Source organism: Chelmon rostratus, chromosome 17 (genome assembly GCF_017976325.1).
Source record: "Chelmon rostratus isolate fCheRos1 chromosome 17, fCheRos1.pri, whole genome shotgun sequence".
NCBI lineage: Eukaryota > Metazoa > Chordata > Actinopteri > Chaetodontiformes > Chaetodontidae > Chelmon > Chelmon rostratus.
In genome coordinates this window covers 818421-842500 of record NC_055674.1, presented here as the reverse complement: position 1 = coordinate 842500, position 24080 = coordinate 818421, and the positions used below count along the sequence as shown (strand labels likewise).

The window sequence follows — 24080 nt, the reverse complement described above, 5'->3', positions numbered from 1 at the left end:
TGACCACGTACAGACGGATCAATAACAGGTCATGTGACTGTTGGGGATCAGCAGTCAGACATCTGTACATGTTGATTTGGACACACATGCGTACACGTCGTCCAGTTCCCTGATCCCCAACCGAGTTCACGCTGGGGGGGGTGGTCCTGGTGGTGGTCCTGCTGCAGGTGGAGAGGAGATGGTGGTCACGTTGGTGGCTGCACTCGTCTCTGCTGTGTTGCTAGCTTGGTGATAACGTCAATGCTAGTTCCTGTTTTATTACTGAACCTGCTAACAGCAGCCGATTGCTGAGGGATCGTCCTCATTAGCATTAGCCACTTTAACCAAGCTAGCCAGGTGCTAGCTGAAGAGAAGCATCAACACTGACTTTAAAAAACACCCAAAACTCTGGAGAAGTTAGCGTCACTCTCCGTGCTCCACAGTTAAAGGCAGTGCAGCAGGTGACCAGCAGAGGGCGCAGTTAGACCCAGTATCACAGTGAGTTCAGTCAGAACCATCCCAACCCTCCACCATCCAATCACATCGCTGAATACAAGAAACATCTGGAGAAAACACATTTTTATATCCAGTAACAGCAACAATGAGAAAAATCATGACCAGACAAAAAAGATGACAACAATAATGATGATGCAGAGTTCTCCTGGATGGCAGGACCTGGTCTGTGTGATCCAGTTCCAGCAGTTCTAACCCGGGACCAGCCTTCACTTGTGTTCTGAAGGTTTAAGAATCATCGCTGACACAGGAAGCTGACTGATCACCTGCTGGTCTCTGTCCTCTCTCGCAGGTTCTTCTTCTTTCAGTCGTCTTCGAGCTCCACCTGCTGAAAGCCTGACGGAGCTCCAGGACCTCAGCTGGTTCGTGGCAGAACGTCTGGACTTCAGTGTGTTGACCTGAACGTGTGTACTTTCACTGCAGGAACTTCACACTGCTCAACTAACGGAGTATTTTTACTGTGTATTGATCCTGCTCAGTACAGGATCAATGTGCTTCTTCCTCTCTGGTGCTGGATCAATACCTTCTGTCAATAATCAGATGCGATTGATGAGATCTCGCGGTGTTTGGTCTCGGAGTAAATGTACTGAGGTACTGATTAATATTACTGCAGCTTGTCGTCAGGGATATTTTCATTTCCATCAATTTTACAGCACAGGAAGTAAACGGCCATGCGCGTCCCCGTCCCGTCGGTGTGTCGGGAACGCGCAACTGCACCAGATGAGAGCGGGCGCGGGGAGGGGGGGTGAGGAGGAGGAGGGAGGAGTGTGAATGTTACGAGTCACTTCTCATTCCACTAATTTAGCAGAGAGGGAGGAGAGAGAGCGGTCGAGAGAGCCTGGCGGAGTGCGGCGAGCCGATGGGGGACCGTGAGGCTGGCGGACTGTCGGAGCCTCTGCAGTATCTGAGCTGAAAAAACAGAAGCGCTGCTGCTGCCGCGGCTCTGAGAAAACCCACCGCACCCGAACGCACCGGGCCGGGCGGGTTCTGCCGGTCCAGGTGTGCCAGGAGGTGAAAGCTCGGACGAACAGAAGAATCCGGATCGTCGATCGTTCATCCGCCGTCTATCCCGGAGATATCGCGCAGAAACCCCCGCCGGTGGTACGGACAGACACGGTGTCCCGGTCCAGCTCACCGCGGACCTGCAGCGGCACAGCGCGGCTCGTGTTCCCGGGTTTTCCGCCCACGGACCGCACTCGGTCCCGCGGCCGTCGCTCGGTGTTTGCGCGGCGGCTGCAGACGGAGCGGAGAGGCGGGGGAGGACGCGCTGCAGCCGGGGAGGAGCGGCCGACGGCCGCGGCCACACGAAGCTGGTTTCTGGGACATTTTCTGCCTAAAAGGAGGTTAGAGTCGCGGTGAAGAGAGAGAGGGAGGATAGAGGTCTCTTCACCGCCCACCTCCACCGCTCCTCCACCAGCACCTCCTCCCCCACCACCAATGGGTTAAAACCGTCCGGTTCTCCCAGAGCAGCCGTCCAGAGGGTCCGCTCACACCTGCTCACACCTGCCCACCCCCACCTGCGGGGGCAGTATGATGTAGCAGCCACCCCCCCCACGTCTGTCTCTCTGCATCACCATCTACAGCCCCCCTCCACCCACCAGTGCCCCCACCCAGCGGCCCATCATGCCGGCGGGGATGAAACCGCTGGAGAAGTTCCTGAAGAAGCAGACCACGGCGCTGACCCGGGCCGGGGGCTTTGTTGGCGGGGTGGCGGACAAGGCCAGCGGGGGGACCGGGGCGTCCCGCCGGAGGGCCAGCCTGTCCCGGGTCGTTCCGTTCTTCAGGGAGACGTCTCCGGAGAGTGGCCAGGCTCGGGAGGTGTTCAGGTGAGACCCGGACCGTGTCTGTTTTAGAATTAGGAGTATTCCACTGGACCCGACCCGGGCACGACCAGACTAACCTGAATGTGGCCCCGGGGCCAAAATGACTTCAACATAGATATGTAGGAATGTGCACCATGTGACACAGGGTCCTGGCTTTAGGTGGATCATGTAGTCTTTCATATGGAAGCCTGTAGCTGGTCCAGATTTTTATCTCTCACAGGTCTTAAGATTCAGGATTTTCCCTTCGTCTTCAGTCTGGAAAAACTGGATTTACATGTTGGTTCTGTGAGACGTAGAAACAGCAGCTGCTGGAGAACAGGGGCCAGATTCAGGTCCCAGGGGCCGGGAGCCTCATGCAGACCTGGATCCAGCTTCACTTTGGTTCTAATCAGGGACTCGTCCAGGATTTAGAGTTCTCGTTTTAAAGATGGTCCAGATGTCCTGACTGTCTCTACGGTGTTTCCTAAAAGTCACCACAGAGCAAGAAGGAAATGATCAACGAGGAGCGTCACAGAGGTCAAAGTGTTCTTCTGTCGATTGATCGGTTGATTGACTGATTGATCGTTTGGTCCAAAGTGACGTCTTCAAACGTCTCGTTTGTCCGTCCAGCAGTCCAGCAGTCCTGGGTTCAGTTTCCTGACGGGAACACTGAGACTGAGTGTTGAGGTTATCAGTTATTAGATCCTGATAAATTCACTGCTGATCAATCGTTTCAGTTTGATGATGAAATCGGTCGTTGGCTGCAGGTGTGGCGTCAGACAGGAAGTGCATGTCAGTGTGATTCTTCAACATGTCGCTAAACTTTAAACTTGAACTTTGACCCCTGCAGCCCCGACAGCGAGGACCCCCCCTCCTGGCCCTCGGCCACAGGGACCGGTCTGGTCTCTGTGCCCAGCAGCGCTAACGGCTCCGGCTCCGGCTCCGGTTCCGGTTCTGGTTCCGGAGGAGGCGATGTCCGCAGTCCGTCTCTGTCCAGCGACGAGCAGAGCTCAGAGGCCAGTCTGATCACAGAGACCAGCAGCAGCGGAGGAGGAGGAGGAGGAGGAGGAGGAGGAGGGACGCCTCTTCCTCCTGACACACCGGACAACCTGACCCTGTCTGTGCTGGACAGCGTGGCGGGGAAACGTCACGGACACTGCACAGGTAAGACATGAAGCGTTCTCGTTGTGTCACGTGACTCAACGTGGCCGTCACAGGAGGTCACATGATGAAACATCTTCGTCATGATGAACTCCGCTGTGATTGGTCGGCGTTTGAGCTGAAAGTAGATCTGCTGCCTGAGACGAGCCGCACGTTCATTTGAGCAAATACGTGACTTTAAAATGAAGGTTCAGTCGGTGGCAGGATGTGTTCAGAGCAGCGGGGCTGATGGGGCTGATGGAGCTGATGTCAGGTCAGTTCAGTCTGGTCGACTTGCAGTCTAACCGTTGGTGTCGCAGCTGTTTCAGATTCATGTTTACGCAGCATAAATCAGAAATGTGTCTCTGCTAACGGGCTCAGCTGTTTATTGTATCCAATAAAGATCATGACAGTAGCAGCTAACGTTAGCTTCAACTCTGCTAGCTGCCAGGACGCTCATTTACGAATTGATCGGTTGGCTAGTTAGCCGGACATGCTAGCATTAGCAGTTCACAAACAGGCTGTTTAATCCAAACTTTCCATGTTTGCATGTGGTTTTGGTTTTGGAAAGTCTTTGAATACAGATTCTCTCTTCATGCTCATCACACGCTGCTGTGACTGCTGCTAAGCTAACAGGTGACCACCTGGCTAATTGGTTTAGCTCTAAAACAAACAGTTTGCTGCTGAAAAGACAAACATGTTGATCCTCGAGGTTTGAACAGGTTGAATATGAAACGACTGTGAACTGAGATCAGTGTGCAGGTTCATTCAAGTTCAGTTCATCCATCAATCAGCAAATACTTTGATTATCTATTAATTATCCATTAATTATCCATATCCATTAATTCAGTCCTTTTTAAAGTCCTGTGGTTCTGGTTGCTGCAGCGTCTGTTTCAATGATCAGCAGATAAACCCAAAATGGAAATCAGCTGCAGTCGGTTTCATGTTTGGGCCTGAAGACGCGTCGCGTGCAAACCTCCGGCCTCGCCGAGCCGCAGCCGCCGCCACCGCCACCGCCGCCGCAGACCTGAACTGAGTGAATGTGACGCTTTAGGGTTCGTCTTCGACGCTTCAGAAACAAGGCGAGAGTCAGTCTGTTTCTGCAGCGGGACGGCGTTCACTTCATCGTTCATATCATACAGACTGTTCCTGCAGCCTGTGTGTGTGTGTGTGTGTGTGTGTGGTTACATAATCGCTGCCGTCCTCTTTCAGAAACGCAGCCTGCTTATTACAGCTGAAGTGGGTGTGTGCATGCATGCGTGTACGTATGTGTTCCTGCAGGAATGTGTGTGTGTGTGTGTGTGTGCGTGTGTGTGTGCGTGTGCGTGTGTGTGTGCGTGTGTGATTGCTGCCTGTTAGAGGCTGCAGGGTGTGTTTGTGTCCACGTTTCATTTCGTCTTCAAATTGTATTTTTCCAGAAACACAAATAAAAAAACAGGTTTCAGATTTAAAACGTTCAGATATTCAATATATAATCAATGTTTGTAGAAATATAAAATATTTAGAGTTTAGGAAATGCTAAATCATGTTTTATAAAATGTTATGTAATTGTACACATTTGAATTTAAAGCACCTTCGTTAAAAAACAGTTAAAATTGAATCATTTTGAAATAAGAAGAAACATTTGGAAATGTCCTGAAACTGAAGAAGACGTTAACGAGTCACTGTGAACGTCTGACAGCACGCTGGTCATAGACTGAGCCTCAGTGTGCAGCAGGTACGCTCACCTGGACGTTCACTGCGACAGAAATAATGAATAATGAACGTCTGCTGTCACGTCTCCGTCACGGACTGAAAGAAGGAGCGAACAAGGAGTCACCCTCAGTCAGCTGGAAAATGGAAGCGATCGTGTGTTCGTGACCGTCGATTCAACAGTCAAACCACCTGGAAACACTTTCAACAACACACCTTTAAACAACACACCTTTAAACAAAGCCTTCGTCCTGATTGGAGCCACATGAGATGAACCACATTCTAAAGGTTTCTGTCCGTTCACACTGGGAAACAAATAGAAAACAGTTCAACATGTTTCTCTGTCTGCGGCAGATAAACATGTTTTTAGCATGTGAAGGAAAAGTGACGAGTCTGCCCAGGTGATGAGTCACTCGGTTGACGAGTCCGCTCAGGTGACGAGTCCGCCCAGGTGACGAGTCCGCTCAGGTGACGAGTCGCTCAGGTGACGAGTCCGCTCAGGTGACGAGTTCGCCCAGGTGACGAGTTCGCCCAGGTGACGTGTTCGCTCAGGTGACGAGTCCGCCCAGGTGACGAGTTCGCCCAGGTGACGTGTTCGCTCAGGTGACGAGTTCGCCCAGGTGACGAGTCCGCCCAGGTGACGAGTTCGCCCAGGTGACGAGTCCGCTCAGGTGACGAGTCGCTCAGGTGACGAGTTCGCCCAGGTGACGAGTTCGCCCAGGTGACGTGTTCGCTCAGGTGACGAGTCCGCCCAGGTGACGAGTTCGCCCAGGTGACGTCTTCGCTCAGGTGATGAGTTCGCCCAGGTGACGAGTTCGCCCAGGTGACGTGTTCGCTCAGGTGACGAGTCGCTCAGGTGACGAGTCCGCCCAGGTGACGAGTCGCTCAGGTGACGAGTCCGCTCAGGTGACGAGTCGCTCAGGTGACGAGTCGCTCAGGTGACGAGTCCGCCCAGGTGACGAGTCGCTCAGGTGACGAGTCTGCTCAGGTGACGAGTCCGCCCAGGTGACGAGTTCGCTCGGGTGTTGTTGGTTCTTCAGGTCACTCAGCTGAGCGTCCCGGTTTTCAACCTGATAGAAAGTAAAAGTTTGTTCAGCATGAGTCCTGCTGTGGGGAGGTGTGATTCCGGGCTCGGCGTGTCAGGTGACACTAACCAGCTCGTACCACTGACGCCTCTCGGGGGGGTTTGGTGATGGCGTGTGGTCGTCTCAGCGTGCAGCAGCTGTCCGCCTCTAAGGTTTTAGCGTCCTCGGAGGTGTTTCCAGGTTGTTTTCAGTCCTTCGTCCTGCAGAGACGTGAAGAACAAACGGCTGCAGACGAACACTCAGCGGAGACAAAGACAGACAAAAGTCCTCATGTGGAGACACACACACGCACACACACACACACACACACACTTATCCAGTAATGAAGACGGCCCACTGTTACTTTAAGTTGCACTTGTCACATTCATGAATAATCCAACACTTCCTTCTCACAAAGGATGCATTATTATCAGCTGTGTGTGCGTGCGTGCGTGTGTGTGTGGGATTTTGGACGCAGCACATCAGTGTTATGCAACACATCTCCGTGTTAGCAGCGTGCGAGGAGCTTTAGCTCCGTGAAGTGATGAGTTTTCTTTTCACTCGAACTCGTCAGTTTTTCAGACCGTGATGAAGATGATGAAGATGATGTTGTTATCGTTCCGACTGTCTGATTCTACCTGAACATTGTTTCTGAGTGAGAACAGATGAAGAACAGATGATAACACATTCAGATAATACGAAGAATAAGACAATAAGAAATCCAAACCGTCGGTCCGGTATTCGCTCTGTGTTTGGTCTCCTCCAGCTGCTGAGGGAAATATCTGCACTGAGGCTTTTTCCAGCTTCTTCTCTGAAACGACGCCATGAGAGAGAAGCAGTGTCCATGAGAGAGAAGCAGTGTGACAGATGGACGTCAGGACGCAGTCAGCTGATCGTCCTCTGGAGCTTCATCACAGCGAGTCAAAGAACGAATGCGGCTGCGCGCCCTCCGCCGGTCCCTCGATGCTTCCGGATGTTTTCCTGCTCTGGATAGCGTCCAGGCGTCATCGTCCTCATTGATCTGCTGTGGTCTGTGCTGAAGGTCTGGATTCACACAGATCCATGAACTGAATATAGTCCAGTGACGGTGAAAGTGTCTCGTTGGTTCGACCGTCGATCGGTTGACTGATTTCCTGCCATCAGCGACGTTAGCGGTTCATGTTCTGTTGATCAGCGGCTCAGCTTCATACTTCAGCTTCCTTGCATTTGAACGTGCTCGCTGTCAGCGTGAAGCTCTCTGATTGGTCGGGCCGAGCTCTCGGGCCTTCACAGATGAACTGGTCTCCAGAGGCGGATGAGACAGGTGTGCTCCAACCGTTTGAAACCTTCGTGGACTCTGAAACACGAAGCGTCCGATTGGTCGCATTCAGGCTGCAGGGCGTTTTCACACCAGCTGGTTAGAAGCCTCGCTGATTGGTCCTCGGGTCACATGATCTGAAAGAATGAGACTGAACTGGTGAGCTGTGGAATTCAGACTGGACGTACTGGTGGCGTCTTCATGTCAGTTTAAACTGTGTCTGTACATCAGCTCAGTGAGCTTTAACTGATAATAAGACCTGTGCTCAGCTTCATTCACCACACACACACACACACACACACTCTCACACACACTCACACACACACACGTGGTGATTAAATGATTGTTTGGCTTAAACTCGGTCTTAAACTCGGTCTTAAATCTCGGTGCATCAGTGATCCACAGGGAGGAAACTGTTTCTCTGCAGACGCGTTGATGTTGCGGCAGCAGGAAGTGATGCAGCTGCTGTTGTCGTCGTGCTGCAGAGACCAAACTGTCCACTTTTTCACAGGATGAGTCAGACCTGATAAGTTCTGGATCTGAGGCGACCGTCCCGTCAGAAGGGACACCAAGCGTCGATGACACGTCACCTGAGGACGCTCGGACCGTCTCCACGTCTGTGACGCCAAAGCTCTGTGGAGGAAACTGCTGCGGCGCCGCTGACGCGTTTGGTCGCAGCAGTGTGAGACTCAGCGGCGGATCACGTCTCGGTCCAAAGGTCTGCGATTAGCTCAGCTGTTTGTTTCTGTCGGTTCTCCCTCAGATTAGCAGAGTTTATTAGAGAGGAAAGAAGCTCAGCTTCACTTTAACCCCCGCCGCCGACGTCCTGCTGCTGCTGGGAGTCAAGACATGCATGGACTACAAATATGGAGAGGCACTACTTTATGGACTACACACCATGAAATTCATTAATTACAGCAAACACTAGAAAAGACGTTTCTGTTTGCAGTTTAATGCTAACCGGAAGTGTAGCATTTCAACCACAGTGGACTTCTACAGGATTAAACTCCACGATAACAAACGGCTCATTTAGCCTTTAATTCCGTGTTTCTGCTGAGGCTACGAGGCTAGCAGCATCACAACAAGCAGTCACAGTAACATAAACCACTAGTGTGCTTACATCAGCTAGCACGCATGATGCTATCGTAACATTAGCCATGCTAAACAAGCTGACACAGAGCTAACAGTAGTGTTAAACTAATGGCAATTTAACATCAGCTAGCGGGGCACGAAGCTAACAGTACAGGGGCAGTGCCGCAGCCAATCACACGCTGACAAACAAGACACAAAGCCAGCCTAACATTAGCAGTGCTAAACTGCTAGCTCAACACCAGCTAACAGGACACAGAGCTAACATAGCATTAGCTTTGTTATACAAACAACAACTCAATGTCAGATAGGAGGATTTGAAGTTGATGTAACAATAATGGTGCTAAGCTACCAACCGGCCAACATTAGCAAGCATGACACAAAGCTAACACAGGTGGTGCTAAACTATTAGAAGTTCAGTTTTGCCACTGCTCAGCTAGCAGATCAAGCAGTTTGCTGGGTCATTAGCAAGTTTGCTAAACATGTTGAACTTGAAGTTCCCATTTGTTAGCGGGGGTCGTGGTGGTCAGAGGGGGGGCTAGCATCAACATGCTACTTTCTCTTTTCCAAACATTTCACAAGCTTTCCATTCGCTCAGGAGAGTCAACTTTCCTTCCACTAGCCAGGGTAGCTAGCTGTAGCGCTCCTCGTTAGCTAACTTTAGCTACCTCTCATGTCTCCATGTGAGCAGGAGGACAAACAGAGTCCACGTCGTCCCGATCTGACGTGTTTTTGTCTCCGCAGCCTGAAAATTACACCGTTCATATTTAATTACTGCAGAGCCTGAGCCTGTTGATCCTCCTCAGTCAGTGTGACCCACATCCAGCTTTATTTTAGCTGTGTGTGTGTGTGAGTGTGTGTCACACCCACAACACACACACCCACACACAAAGTGCCGTATATGAATTCAAAGGTTCGTCTCTCAGCTCAGCGTTTTGACGTCACCTCTGTAACGATGGATCCTCACCTGTCAGGTTTTACCTGACGAGTCAGAGCGTCTCACACGCGTGCACGCGCACACACGCACACACGCAGGGCACAGTTTAGAGCGTAAAGATGGCGGCTCAGTTCAGATGGTGTTGTTGGTTTAGAGGCACAAAAGACTTCAGTCTGTCAGCCCCGCCCACTGACTGCATGCACACACCTGATTGGTCCAACTCACTGTGAATAAAAAGGCGTGTGTGTGCGTGTATGAGGGTGTGTCGGTCAGACAGGGAGGATTTTAAAAAATCATTTGTGTGTGCGTGTGTGTGTGTGTGTGTGTGTGTGTGAAAAGCTGTAAAACAGAAAGGCGATAAGTTTCCCGACAGTTTCATAAGAGGACCAAACCTGCCAAAGCTTCTTACATAACACACACACAAATACACACACACACACACACACTCAGGTACAGGCGTGTTGAGGCAGGCAGGTATTCAGGTGTGTTACCTGTGAAGCAGAATGTAAATAACATTTCTACTGAATGAAGTCTTTACTGCTTTGTTGTGTGTAATGGCGGAAAGTAACAGTTTTGAGGTACTTGTACTTGAGTATTTCTTTTTTCTGCTATCTGCTCTGCATTTGTTGTGGCAGTTGTAGTTTGCAGATTCAGAAGAAGAAATATTTTATTATACTAATATAAGTACATTATGAAGTATTCTATGCATGACGATACTTGGCTGCATGTACCATGACCTCCCAGCTGCAACACTGAAGTAGTGAACACATGACTGCATCCATAATCAATAATTAGTGACCAATAATATTATCATGCAATCTAAAAGTATTTTAATCGAGCCGAGTTATTTTTAATTAATAAATTTACTCCTCATAAATTAAGATTTCATAGAACTGCTGTGAGTCTGGATCTGGTTCTTCTTTTACTGGACGGGAACATTAAACGTTTTAATACGGCTCATTTGTCAAAACTCACCTTAGTTTTATTCATTTCACCTTGAATGACGTCACTGCAGCAGGTGAGTGCAGTCACATGACCCGCTGCACTGCCAGGTTACACCAAACACCTGCAGTGAAAACGAAACATTTCGATCTGGTGAAACACTACAGGAATACTACAGGAACACTGCAGGATTACTACAGACACATAACAGAAACACTGGAGGAATACTACAGGAACACTGGAGGAATACTACAGGAACACTGCAGGAATACTACAGGAATACTGCAGGAACACTGGAGGAATACTACAGGAACACTGCAGGCATACTACAAGAACACTACAGGAACACTGCACGAATACTACAAAAACACTGCAGAAACACTACAGAAACACTGCAGGAACACCACAGGAACACTACAGGAATACTACAGAAACACTACAGGAATACTACAGGAACACTATAAGAACACTACAGGAACACTACAGGAATACTATAAAAACACCGCAGGAACACTGCATGAATACTACAAAAATACTGCAGGAACACTGCAGGAATATTACAGGAACATTATAGGAACACTGCAGGAATACTACAGGAATACTACAGGAACACTGCAGGAACACTACAGGAACACTATAGGAACACTGCAGGAATACTACAGGAACACTGCAGGAACACTACAGGAACACTATAGGAACACTGCAGGAACAGTGTGTCTATATGATCCTCTCACTCCTTCAGTGCTGTATGTTACCACTGGTCTCTATAGAGTCTACAGTATTGAGTATTGATTGATTATTGATGAAGCTGAGTGAAGGGCGGACCGACCGCCTGCTGGCTGCTGCAAGAACGTGTCGTAAAAATCCTAAAAATCGGAATTAAAAGTCACAATGAATCATAACGATGAATTTCATAATGAATTTAATTTCATGACATGACACTCTTCAGATGATGACGCCTCAGAGAGGCAGCATCAAGCACTGTGTGTGTGGTGTGTGTGTGTGTGCGCGCTCGTGTGTGTGTGTGTGTGGGAGGATTTTTCTCTTCAGAACAAGAAGTGAACACGCTGCCCACTCGCTTACCTCTCTGGATGCTTCACCTTCGTCTTCCTCGACCTCTCTGAGCTGCTGCTTCAACTTCCTGTTTGTGATGTTTGTGCAGTTTGTTTTTGTGTGTATCATATGGACGTGTGTGTGTGTGTGTATGTGTGTGTGTGTGTGTGTGCGCAGATACATAAGAGGCTCTTTAGCACCTGTTCACATAGCAACCAGCTCTCAACCAGACATTTGGAGAAGAGGAGTGGGAGGAAGAGAGAGAGGGAGCAGAGGAGGTGGGAGGAGAAAAACAGAGACTCAAATTAGAGGCTTCACATTGAACTGAAACACAAACAAGAAAACCTCCAACTTCTCTCCACACAAACACAACCCGAGTGTGGCGTTCTGTCAGAGGCTCGTTTCACCGACTGCAGCTGAGGCTTTGAATGCATCGTTCCTTCAGTTCAGTTCTGCAGTTCTGTGGATGTTTCAGGTTATTTGAACTACTTTATATCCTGTTGGCTGCTTTAATCTGCAGCGATGCATCATATTCTATAAGATCATCACATGTTTGTCCTGCGAGAACCTCGTATCTCAGAAAAACAGCCTGTTTTCAGCTCTGTGACGAAGCATTTTCAGCTGATCCAAGAGGCTTTTAAACAGTTTATTTAGCTGAAGAAGACATGAAGGAAAACTTCATCCTTCAGTTTAACATTCAACATCAACACACCTGGAGATACGAGCTTTTCACTGGACAGGGAGGAAGCTGAATCTAAAGCTGGTGTAGTGGAAGTACAACAGCATGAAATGGAAATACTCAAGTAGAGTACTTTGAATAAGTACTTCGGTGCAGTATTTGAGTACATGTACTTGGTTACGTTCCACAACTGGAAACTAAACGTGTATTTTCTCAAAATGAGTGTTTTTGGCTTCACGGTTTCTTTTTGACATTTATTGATTCCAGAAAGTGATGAAGATGAGGATGAATCCAGATGAAGTTCCTTCATTCAGTCAGTTTCTCGTTTGTTTTTCTGGACTCTTCCTCCTGTCAGCTTCGTCTCGTGAGGAGGCTCGTCTCTCTCGCTCGTCTTCCTCTCTTTGTAGGCGTGCTTTGCATCCCGTTTGGATTCAGTCGTTTTCTCTCCTCTTCCTCCCACGTTCACACTCTTCCTCTCCGCCCTCCCTCCCCGTTCACACCATCTCTTCTTCTGCTCGTCCCGTCTCGTTTGTCACTGCAGGTTCACGGTGCGAGCGTGTTCCTGCACACGTGAACATACGTGATGAAGGTCGACCTCGCGGAGTCTGACCGAGCGACACTTCATGAAATAACATTTAACTGCGTTTCTTTACTGTGTTTAGTTGTTTAGTGTTGTCATAGTAACAGAGTGTCAGATTCATATTTAATCCACATTCAGGTGAAAGGAAGTCGTCTATAGATGATCAATATTAAAGAGATCAATGCCGACGTACTCTGATGATGTGGCCGATCAATCAACCTCATCAGAGTGTAATATCAGTTTAACACGGTTATCAATAACACACACACACACACACACACTCACTGTTCTCTCCTCAGTGCTTCTTCTCACATTTCCCTCTTCATCCTCTCACTGTCGGCAATGTGTTGTCTCTATGGCAACCGCCTGCAGAGAGGCGGCCCCCGACAGGACACGCCCACTGCAGCATGCATCTCTCTCTCTCTCACACACACACACACACACACAGAACAGCAGTGTATTTTAGTAAATGTGACCACAGGTTTTTCGGCTGACTCGAGCTGTTTCAGCGTCTTAAATTACAGCCGATCGCTGCAGCAGCCGCTCTTCATCGCGAGCGTGACGCTCTGTTTTAGTTCAGGAAAGCAGGTTTTATCTGAACGCTGCACAAACATCACCACCGTTCCCTCCGTGTTTCCATCGTTCTCTCCGTGTTTCCATCGTTCTCTCCGTGTTTCCATCGTTCCCTCCGTGTCCTGAACGCTTCGGTTCTGCTTTTACAGATCAGAAACAACAACAGGCTAAATATGTCTGCATGGCCTACATTTAGAGTGTGTGTGTGTGTGTGTGTGTGTGTGTGTGTGTGTGTGTGTGAGAGAGTTTAATTCTGTCTCTTTCAGTTTCTCGTTGAGTTTTCTTTAATTGTTTGGTTGTGTTCCTCTTTAAAGCTTGTTTTTCAGCGGTCTTTGGAAGCAGATGAACTCAGTAACTGCTGTTGAGTTGTTATGCTGCTATGCTAGCAGTTTCCTTCTGCTTTCAGTCTCATGTCCTCACACACACTTCGGTACGTTCACTGTCGTCAGCGTGTGTGATGGTGTGTAAAGTGATATTCAGATGTGTGGACTCTCATGTGTTTGTGTGGGTTGTGTGCAGCTCTGCATGCTTTGGATCTGCGGCCCCTGAACGCATCCCTCTGTGTAAAGACTAGACGCCCCGTCAGCTGAAAGCCTTCGGGTCGTCGGTCGGATGAAACAGATGTTTGAAGTTCAGTCTTAGAGTACGTCTCCGCGGGTTTACCTGGACTTTATTAGAGACGGGCCTTTATTCGTTCCAGCTTCATTTGAGAGTTGCAGGTCATGTTCAGGTGCAGTCTGTAAAACTAAGCTCTCTGTTTGTCTGTGTCTATGTTTAGAAACCCTGCTGGATGACTTCATGTTGACGCATCCCATCTTCCTGACGGCGGACAGGTTACAGCAGGTCCTGCTGCAGCAGTATCCTTCACACCATCGCATGCGTGACAGAATGCGCTCGCAGCGCTTTGCTGCAGCGCGACGCCGCTTACTGATGGTGGTTTCACTTCCTGTAAGTCCGGCTGTGACGGCTCCAGTGTGGACGCCCACAGTTTGACCTGCTTTGGTGGGTTTGGGGTTTGTGTTCATGTTTTCTTCATTCTGTCTGTCCAACACTAAAATAACCACCATCTGAAGGGCAGATTCACAAGATCTTCATTCCTGCCCTCCAGAAGATGAACCTTAGCTCACAGCTAGCTCACAGCTAGCTCACAGCTAGCTCTGTTAGCAGGGTTCAGTAAAGCCAGTGATGGGGGTCAGTACAGGCTGATGCTGTGGACAGAAGGACTTCAAACCAGCAGCAACACGACGAAGACGTCCACGAAGCAGGACGAGAGGTTTGCAAATCTTCTTCTGCGCCGAGCGAGCAATCGTCATCCTCTTTAATACGCCTCCACATGAAGAGCAGAGAGCTGCAGGGAGGACAGAACCATGTGGGAGGAAGACGAGTGGGAGGGAGGGACAGACAGAAACACTCGTCTTCATCTTCATCTCCTGCTTTTTTCCTTCTCAGAGAGAAACACAGAGAAATCATCTTTGGTCGCCTTCGTCTCAGCCCCCGTAAGAAATGTAATCATGAGACATTCAGGGTCCGTTCACACCGTCAGTAACTCAGAGCGTTTTCATACTGTCATCATCGTTCTGAGTGATTTCAGCAGCATCAGTCGTGTTTCAAACCCGACGGCGTGCCGCTGTCGGTCTGAATGAGCACCACGCTAACACGCCGCAGGCAGGCCCATCGCTCGTTAGCGGCCCCCGATTGATCGATCATCAGAAGACGCTCTGCTGGTGATTTTTTGTTAGTCGACTGTTGGTTTCACACCACTGAACGTCAGCAGGAAGCTTCACATCCTCTCACCGAAGAGTGAAAAGAGCAGGTTTTCTCTGTCACGCCATCATCAGGCTGCTGCCAGTACTGCAGCCCTCAGAGAGGCAGCTGTGTGTGTGTGTGTGTGCGCAGCGATATGTGGGTCATCATGGCGGCGTCTGCGAGCTGCTGCTCTGTGAGCTGATGGCAGATGAATATTGAACGGCGTGTTTGTGCGAGTTCACGTCTTCTTTAATCTGACTTCCTCTTCGCTCGACTCCTCGAACGTTTTAACTCCTTAACTCCAACTCAACAGATTCTCTCTGGAGGCGGAGGGGAAGGAGGGAGAGGGGCGAGGGAGGGAGGCGGAGGGTGACGGAGGAGGAGGAGGAGGAGGAGGAGGAGGGGGGGAGACGGATGGAGAGACCGAGGCGGTGATGGACGGAGCAGAGAGGAAGCAGGCAGTGCTGAACGTAGCGTTTCGATACCTGGACACCTACAGAGAGCTGCTGCAGGAGGAGGGGGAGCGAAGCAACAGCTTCCCCAAGGTCTCACACACACACACTAACAGAAAAGACACACACACACACAATAACAGAAAATACACACACACACTAACAGAAAAGACACACACTAACAGAAAATACACACACACACTAACAGAAAACATGCACACACACACACACTAACAGAAAAGACACACACACACTAACAGAAAACACACACATACACACACACATACACTCTGCTGTGTTTTGATTGGTTTATTCCAGCGGTGAAGCAACTATTCACTGTAAAAACACACACACACACTAACAGAAAACACACACATGGAAAACACACACATACACACAATAACAGAAAATACACACACACACACTAACAGAAAACACACACACACACACTAACAGAAAACACACACATGGAAAACACACACACACACACACAAAGGTGATAACACCTGCAGGGTGGGAACTGTTGGTTTTGACTCCTGGTTGTTATGGAAACGGGAATGACTCATCTGAGCACACCTCGGGAACTTTGACTACACACACACGTGGTCCCCGCTTAAATGTGAGAGTATGACGCTGAATCTAATCTGTGTGTGTGTGTGTGTGTGTGTGTGTCTGTGTGTGTGTGTCTGTCTGTGTGTGTGTTTGTGTGTGTGCGTGTGCGTGTGCATGTGTGTGTGTAGGAGCTGTACCTGTGTGCGGTTCAGGAGTTGAGTCGGTATCCTGAGCTGGTGGAAGACGTCCTCAAACTACAGCGATGGACCGAGATCTTACACTGCCCGTAAGACACACTAATACACACACTAATACACACACACTAATACACACACTAATACACACACACTAATACACACACTAATACACACACACTAATACACACACTAATACACACAAACAAGCCAACACACACACACTAATACACACACACTAAAACACACACACTAATACACACACACTAATACACACACACTAATACACACACACTAATACACACACTAATACACACACACTAATACACACACTAATACACACACACTAATACACACACTAATACACACAAACAAGCCAACACACACACTAATACACACACACTAAAACACACACACTAATACACACACTAATACACACACACACTAATACACACACTAATACACACACACACACACTAATACACACATACTAATATGATGCATTTATTAAATATTGATCACCTGTTTACTGAACACAAACACATCAGGCATTTTCACACGTTTATCACATGTTGAATGTATTTATTGATCATAGAGATCTAAAACTTTGACTGTGTGGAGACAATTATTTTATTATTGATACTAAAGGAGTCAAGCAGCCAGTTAATGTGTGTGTGTGTGTGTGTGTGTGTGTAGCTCTGATGAGGAGAAGGAGAGCAGGAAGAAGCAGGTTCGTCCTCTGTTCAGACACTTCAGACGCATCGACGCCTGTCTGCAGCCCAGAGAGGCCTTCAGAGGCTCGGATGAGAGTACGACACACACTCACACACTCACACACGCACACACACACACACTCACACACACACACACACACAGGAATATGAAAGCTGTACTCACCTGTATTACCTGTGAACACACAGTTGAAATGCAAACACACCTGCAGTCTGGATAAACTAATCACAAACGACTGACACACCCAGGACACACACACAGTTTCATCTTTTCAAAGAGTGTCACAAATCCAGGACACTTTAACATAGCTTAGCACAACGACTGGGAGCAGGTGGGAACTGTTAGCTTAACTGTTAGCTCCATCCTGTCATCAGCTGGGTCAAGTAAAGCCACGTCAGGTAGAATTAAAAGCTAGCTCTAAGCTAAGAAGAAGCTAACGTGAAACTAACGGGACCTAGAAGCTGTGAGCCAATGGGACACACAAGCTAACTCGATTTATAGTTTTCCAGAAACTGTCTAATCACATATCAGCCATATATTTATTTATGGGGGCGGAGAAGCTAACTGTAAGCTAATAGAACCGTCAAGCTACAACTAAACTAACAGAAACTGTAAGATAAATCCAAATTAATAGAACCTTGAAGCCAATTGTTGAATACGTAAGGGATAATGCCCGACGAGGTGTCCATTATCAGAAATGAATGAATCCATTCATTTCTGATAATGGACACCTCGAAGGGCATTATCCCGCTTATACCATGGTCACTTACGAAAAAAATAAATATTGAATCAATTATGAATACCTTAATGTTGTTTTTTACCATTTTTCACAAGAAGCAGCATCTCTCATTGTGACGCGTTGCCAAGGTAACCAGCTCTGGCCACAGAACCTGCAGCTCAATGCCGGCTCTCAAACTCCTAAAACTGGCAACACAGAATTCTCCTCCTTCCTGAGTCGACTGGACGGACGCATAAAACCGTCTGTAGCCGTGGCAGTGTCGCTCTCAAAGTTCATGTCCATGTTTTTCTGAGCTAGGAAGTCTCTTAATGTTTTAACTGCCCATTTCGTGGTTTTCTTCGTCCTTTTCATCCTCTAAATTGTTCAGCTCCTCCGGTGTCACCTCCTTCTTATATTCTCTTCTCTCTTTCTCTTCTGCTGCATCCCGGTCTTCAAAATTATCAAATTCACCAAACAGGTTAAATGAAACTATAAAATCATGTTTTGTCGACTGTTTTGCCGTTGTGATAAATTAACTGTGAAATAACGTATGTTAACGTATGTTCTGAGTTTCTGTTGCCACGGTTACCAACTAGCATTAGAGCCAGTATAATAATTTAGAACAATCAGGCTATCTGACCGGAACTTCTTTTATAGGTGTCCTATAACACTTTTTAACGGACACCCTGCAGCCAATCAGAATCGAGTATTCACCCGGACCATGGTATAATCTGTCCTAAACTATGTTAACTATCTTTGCACTGACGATGAAGTGATCAATCTGAAACGTCTCCAGAGAGGCAGTACAACAAATGGACACTAGATGGTGCTAAATATTTTGCTTTTATTGAACCGATGTGTTTGTGTGTGTTCGTGTGTGTGTTTGTGTGTTCGTGTGTGTCTGTGTGTGTTTCTGTGTGTTCCTGTGTGTTTGTGTGTGTTTGCGTGTCCAGTCTTCTGCAGGGTCTACACTCCCGATCATTCCTACGTCACCATCAGGAGTCGTCTGTCCTGTCGGGTCGGAGAGATTCTGGCTCTGGTCCGAGAGAAACTCCAGTACAGCGAAGACCAACCGGTTCTGCCGGGGAACCTCATCCTGGTGGCGGTCACGTCGGCCGGAGGTCAGGAGACGCGCTCAGACCTCACAAACGTTCTGCTCCTCCTCTCATTAACTGTCACTAACGTGCAGACGTGTCCTGTCCTTCATTGTGCTGCGTTCAGAGAAGGCGGTGTTTCGTCCCAGCGACGAGGCCGTGTTCACCACGCTGGGAGTCAACACTCACCTGTTTGCCTGCGAAGCCTCCGAGCTCGAGTCGCTGGTGAGGAATTCATTGATTTATTGGTTACTGACCGGTGGATTGGTGGTTGGTGGTTCTGGTTTTCTGGAACGTTAGATTGAAGAAGGATCAGTTCTCACAGAGCGACCGAGCAGATCTGAGTGCAGCTGGATCTTACCTGTGTTCGTGCTACCTGTGTTACGAGCTTGTTCTTAGAGTCTCATTTCCATCGCCCTCAGCTTCCTCTGCCCGAGGAGATCCACTGGTCGCCAGGTGACAGCAAACTCCACGACATGTCAGCAGAGGAGGTAGCCAATCAGCTGGTGGTGTTTGACTGGGAGCTCTTCAGCTGCGTGCACGAGGTCAGTGAGGAAGACTTTTATTACTGAAGGAAGGACGTCAAACAGGTTTTATTTTGTGGTTGCCTTTGTTAACGACTTCCTACAGCGCTTCATAACTACTGACAGTGTCCATCACTCTGACTCTGTGACTCTGCTCAAGGCTCAGCGACTCCACAGGTGACTGCGTACCTGACTGTACCTGACTGTACCTGACTCTGTATGTGACTCTGTATGTGACTCCATACGCTGACGGTGACTCCTAAAATCACTCCCCGGCTCCATAAGTTACCCCCCGACTGCTTTGTGTCTCAGTACCCGTCTGATAATTAGTGACTCTGTCCGTTCCGATCTGACCAACGCTCCTCTCAGGTGTGTTTCTCCTCATGAACTACAAGCTTACCGGCATGACAGGCCATCCACGGTCAGTCCCCTCACTTCCTGTTGGACCGACTGCTGGACTGTTTCTTCTGACACTGTGTGAACTTACTGAATTGTCAGCTCTCTCTACTTTTTCTACAAATGTCCAACAAATGTTTTATCTTGTTAGAAATGAGCTGCAGTTTGATTTTAATTTAGATTTCATGTTCAGGTTGTGTTGTGCTTCATTGACTGAAGCTTGACGGCGTTCAGCAGAGTCGAAGCAGGAAGTGATTCGTGTGTTTGACTCAAATAAAGGCCTGGGGTGTGCTGACACGGTCTCTGCTCCAGAACCACCAGAGTTCACCGCTCTTCGTCTTTTCCGCAGGTGGAGTTCGTGTGTTACGTGTTTCACGGAGAGCAGTCCCGCTGGCGCCCCCTAAACCTGGAGCTGGTCCTGCAGCGCTGCAGCGAGGTGCAGCACTGGGTCGCCACGGAGATCCTGCAGTGTCAGTCGCTGCCAAAGAGGATCCAGCTGCTCCGCAAGTTCATCAAGATCGCAGCACTGTGAGTCCAGAGCGGATCCTGTCACACGCTTTAGACTCAGGGTCGTCTTTTCTGAACACGAATCCAGTCCGGTGTGAACGAGGCCGACCGACTGAACAGTGATGTGTGACGTCGTTCCCGTCCTGACGGGTTTTGTTCTGTGTTTCAGCTGTAAGCAGCAGCAGGACCTGCTGTCCTTCCTCGCTGTGGTTCTGGGTTTAGACAACCCCGCTGTCAACAGGCTGCGACTCACCTGGGAGGTACGGCGCTCACCTGACTGCTCTGCTTTACCTTCGCACGGCGTGTAGCTCGACTCACTGAGTTAAAGGTGTGAGAGAAGGAAAGCAGTTCAACCTCTGCAGAGAAGAAACATCACAGCGAGCTTCAGCAACATCTGCTCATTAACAAAAACTAATGAAAGGAAACTAAACCCACGAACGTTTGATGGATTTCATGTTTAATTGTTGCAGTTTCGGAACATTTTTGATGATTTTAGCTTCGCGGTTAATTTAACTTTTTCTGATCTTCATGTTTAGCTTGTTCGGACTTTTCTTGTTCCACTGAAAAGCTTTTAAATGTTTGTTTTTATTGATAATGTGTGTTTGTGTGTGTGTGTGTGTGTGTGTGTGTGTGTTCAGGGTCTCCCGGGGAAGTTCAGGAAGCAGTTTCAGCAGTTTGAGAGCATCGCGGTGAGTAAAAGTTATCAACAAACACCAACATCATGTCAGAAACTTGAGATTTCTATGAAAATCTGAGAAAAACTGATGTAAACATGTAGCTCATGCTGATCTGATCTGATCTGATCTGATCTTATAGGACCCATCCAGGAACCATAAGTCCTACAGAGACCTGATCACCAGCCTGAGACCTCCACTGATCCCCTTCACACCCCTGCTGCTAAAAGGTGAGTCTGTACTGACAGAGGCGGCTTTCAGCTCAGCCTGCAGAGAAAACCTCGTTTCCACTGTTACTGGATCACGATGAACTGGTTCTGACTGGTCAGATCCAGTGAACAGTCTGAGGAATCAGTTTGATCTAAAATACAACACGTCTGATCAGGAAGTCCTTCTGACAGATGAGATCAGATCAGATAGACTTTATTAATTAAAAACTTCAGGTGTTACAGCAGCAGGAAGAAAACAGCAACAGAACAGAAACACAAAATAAAATATGACTATATATATATATATATATATGCATTTTATACAAAGAACTATATAAAAGTAAATATATATATTGCCACAAACTATAAGAAATGTTGCCATAAAAACATAATGCCAAAAAATCTAGATAATTTCACAGTTTTTACACAAAATGCACCTGGGGGGTACAGATGGAGTACAGCATACATCTACTGCACAGTAATACATATATATGTGTCACAGTAGAGTACCAGTATGTTTTGATTGATTGAATATTTAATGAGAGCGAGAAAAGTAATATTGCACAAAATAATTAGTGTGTTAGTGTGTAATGATAAATCACACATTAACAGTGTGAACCTGGACCCAGAGCTGCATGAACTGAAGCTGGAGCTGAACTCTGACAGCTGATGGGATGAAGGACCTGTGGTAGTTCCTTCTTACAGGGTGGATGCAGCAGTCTGTTACTGAAGGAGCTGCTGAGGGCCCCCACTGTGTCATGCAGGGGGTGGGAGGGGTTGTCAATCCTGTATCGTCGGAGAACTTCTGGAGGTGGCAGCTGGATCTGTTGTGTCTGAAGTTAACAGTGTCCTACATACTCCAAAGGACCTCGACTTTGGTCCTTCCTGTACAGGACATCAGTGTTAGTGGACCAGTCCAGTTTATTATTGAGGTGGACACCAGGTATTTGTACTCCTCCATGATCTCAATGTCCAGACCCTGCACATGCACACCGGTGTAGTCTGTGGTGGTTTCCTGCAGAAGTCTGTCACCATCTCCTTGGTCTTGCTGCTGTTGGTGGTCGGTTGGTGATGTGCAGGTGGTTCAGTCCAACCAACGATGGCTGTATCATCAGAGAACTTCTGGAGGTGCAGCTGGTTGTGTTGTGTCTGAAGTCGGATGTGTAGAGGGTGAAGAGGAAAGGGGAGAGGACAGTACCCTGTGGAGCCCCGGTGCTGCAAACTGCCACATCTGACACACAGTCCTGAAGCCTCACATACTGAGGTCTGTTGGTGAGGGAGTCGATGGTCCAATCAGGTGACAGTCTTTTCCACAGGGCTGGACAGTCACATGACCCACGTCTTGCTCTCCACTGAAACAGACTTAGGGACTAAACCACATGGAGACTTCTGAGTGCTGATCAGCTGATCCTGGTTTATCAGACGGGTTTCCTCCAGCTGTGGAGCAGATGTGAAGCTGCTGTACATGTTAGCACGTTAGCTCCAATGCTGATGCAGCAGTCAGTTCTGGATGCGATGAAGGCCTGGATCAGGTTCAGCAGCAGAGACAGGCAGTGATGGATGGAGACAGACTGTTTTATTAGCTGGAAAAAGGCCGTTCTGGTGATTTGATTGACGTGTTTGAAGGAGCGGAGTCATCGATGGGGACGCAGAAGTTGTGAGTGGTTCTGGTGAGGGATTTGGGACCGATGATGATCCTTTCTGATTTATCACAGTTCAGTTTGAGGACGTTGGTTTACAATTCAATGTAGGGAGCTGCAGTGGTGATGGATTTAGAGGAAATGTAGAGCTGGATGTCGTCAACGTAGCGGTGCAGGTGGAGACCATGACGGCGTTACCATGGATGTAGAGGAGGATCAGAAGGAGACCAAACACCAACCCCTGGAGGACGCCTCAGGACAGAGGAGGTAGACCTCAGCCAGAAGGCAGTGCTGGTGGTGTTGAGGGAGGATTCACGGTGGAAGGTGTGGTGGATGGCGTGAAAGCTGCCGAAGGTGGAGGAGGATGAGGAGAGGAAGTCGTTAGAGACTTTAAGGATTTAATTTTTTTCAGACTTCCGATCAATTACATGACAGCGTTCCCTCCCCAGCTAAAATAAGCATTAAGACAATAAACGACAGAAATAAATGGACGCACATTCCTCATTATTCCACATTCAAACTGAGCGTGTGTGTGTGTGCGTGTGTGTGTGTTTTCCTCAAAATTAAACACATTTAAAGAAAAAAGGACGAGAAAGACTCGAATACGACCAGTTTAAAGCTCGATCTCCTCTCATAAAGATGAATGTTAACAGGTGAATGTGACAGTTGACAGAAGTCCGTCACAGGTCTTCAGGTGACTCATGTTGATCTCCGTTCATGACCGAACTGTTTCCTGTTCCCGTCAGACTTGACGTTCCTTCACGAGAGCTGCAAGACGTTTCACGGCGAACTCGTCAACTTCGAGAAGATGGTGAGTCGGCGGTTCTCCTCTTCGACTTGTCTTTGATCTCAGCTGTTGTCTTCCTCCACTCTGTCAGACGCAGATCTCTAAACCTGAGTGCTGCTTCACTTTAAACCCAGATGAGCTCTGAACTGAACGTCGGGTCAGAAACTCTCAGACCTCCAGCTGCAAACATGGATGTGTTTCACAGCAGGACTGTTTGAAAGAGAAGATTTATTTGATGTGAACGCTCAAGATGTGACTGATTATTTTTATCCTTCACGTCTGTGAGGTTTGTGGTAAATTTACTCAATAATACTGTACTGACTGATCTCAGCTCAGTCTCTTCTCTTCTCCCCTCCAGTCAGACAGTCAGGCTGAGAGAAGCTAAATCCACTTTTTAATCCCGGGAGTTTAAAAACTGAGCTCTGAGCTGTCCTCCTGCTGCAGAGCAGAATCTGGTGTGACTCTGGTTTACTCCTGCAGAAGCTCCGCCCCCGGCGTCTGTCACATGCCGTAGC

General features: G+C 48.2%; 1 protein-coding gene across 1 annotated transcript in view; it reads left to right on the top strand.

Moving 5' to 3' along the window:
• The first annotated feature begins 1310 nt into the window (after positions 1-1310).
• Positions 1311-24080, top strand: part of rapgefl1 (Rap guanine nucleotide exchange factor (GEF)-like 1) — a 30904-nt gene continuing 8134 nt past the window's right edge. The window contains exons 1-15 of the mRNA XM_041956867.1: positions 1311-2318; positions 3145-3458; positions 14119-14197; positions 15400-15455; positions 15534-15631; positions 16279-16376; positions 16981-17093; positions 18688-18855; positions 18956-19053; positions 19251-19373; positions 20098-20276; positions 20425-20515; positions 20894-20944; positions 21072-21159; positions 23525-23589. Coding sequence (XP_041812801.1) covers positions 2116-2318; positions 3145-3458; positions 14119-14197; positions 15400-15455; positions 15534-15631; positions 16279-16376; positions 16981-17093; positions 18688-18855; positions 18956-19053; positions 19251-19373; positions 20098-20276; positions 20425-20515; positions 20894-20944; positions 21072-21159; positions 23525-23589 — 1824 coding nt within the window. The 5' untranslated portion in view covers positions 1311-2115. The remainder of the gene's footprint in view (positions 2319-3144; positions 3459-14118; positions 14198-15399; positions 15456-15533; positions 15632-16278; positions 16377-16980; positions 17094-18687; positions 18856-18955; positions 19054-19250; positions 19374-20097; positions 20277-20424; positions 20516-20893; positions 20945-21071; positions 21160-23524; positions 23590-24080) is intronic.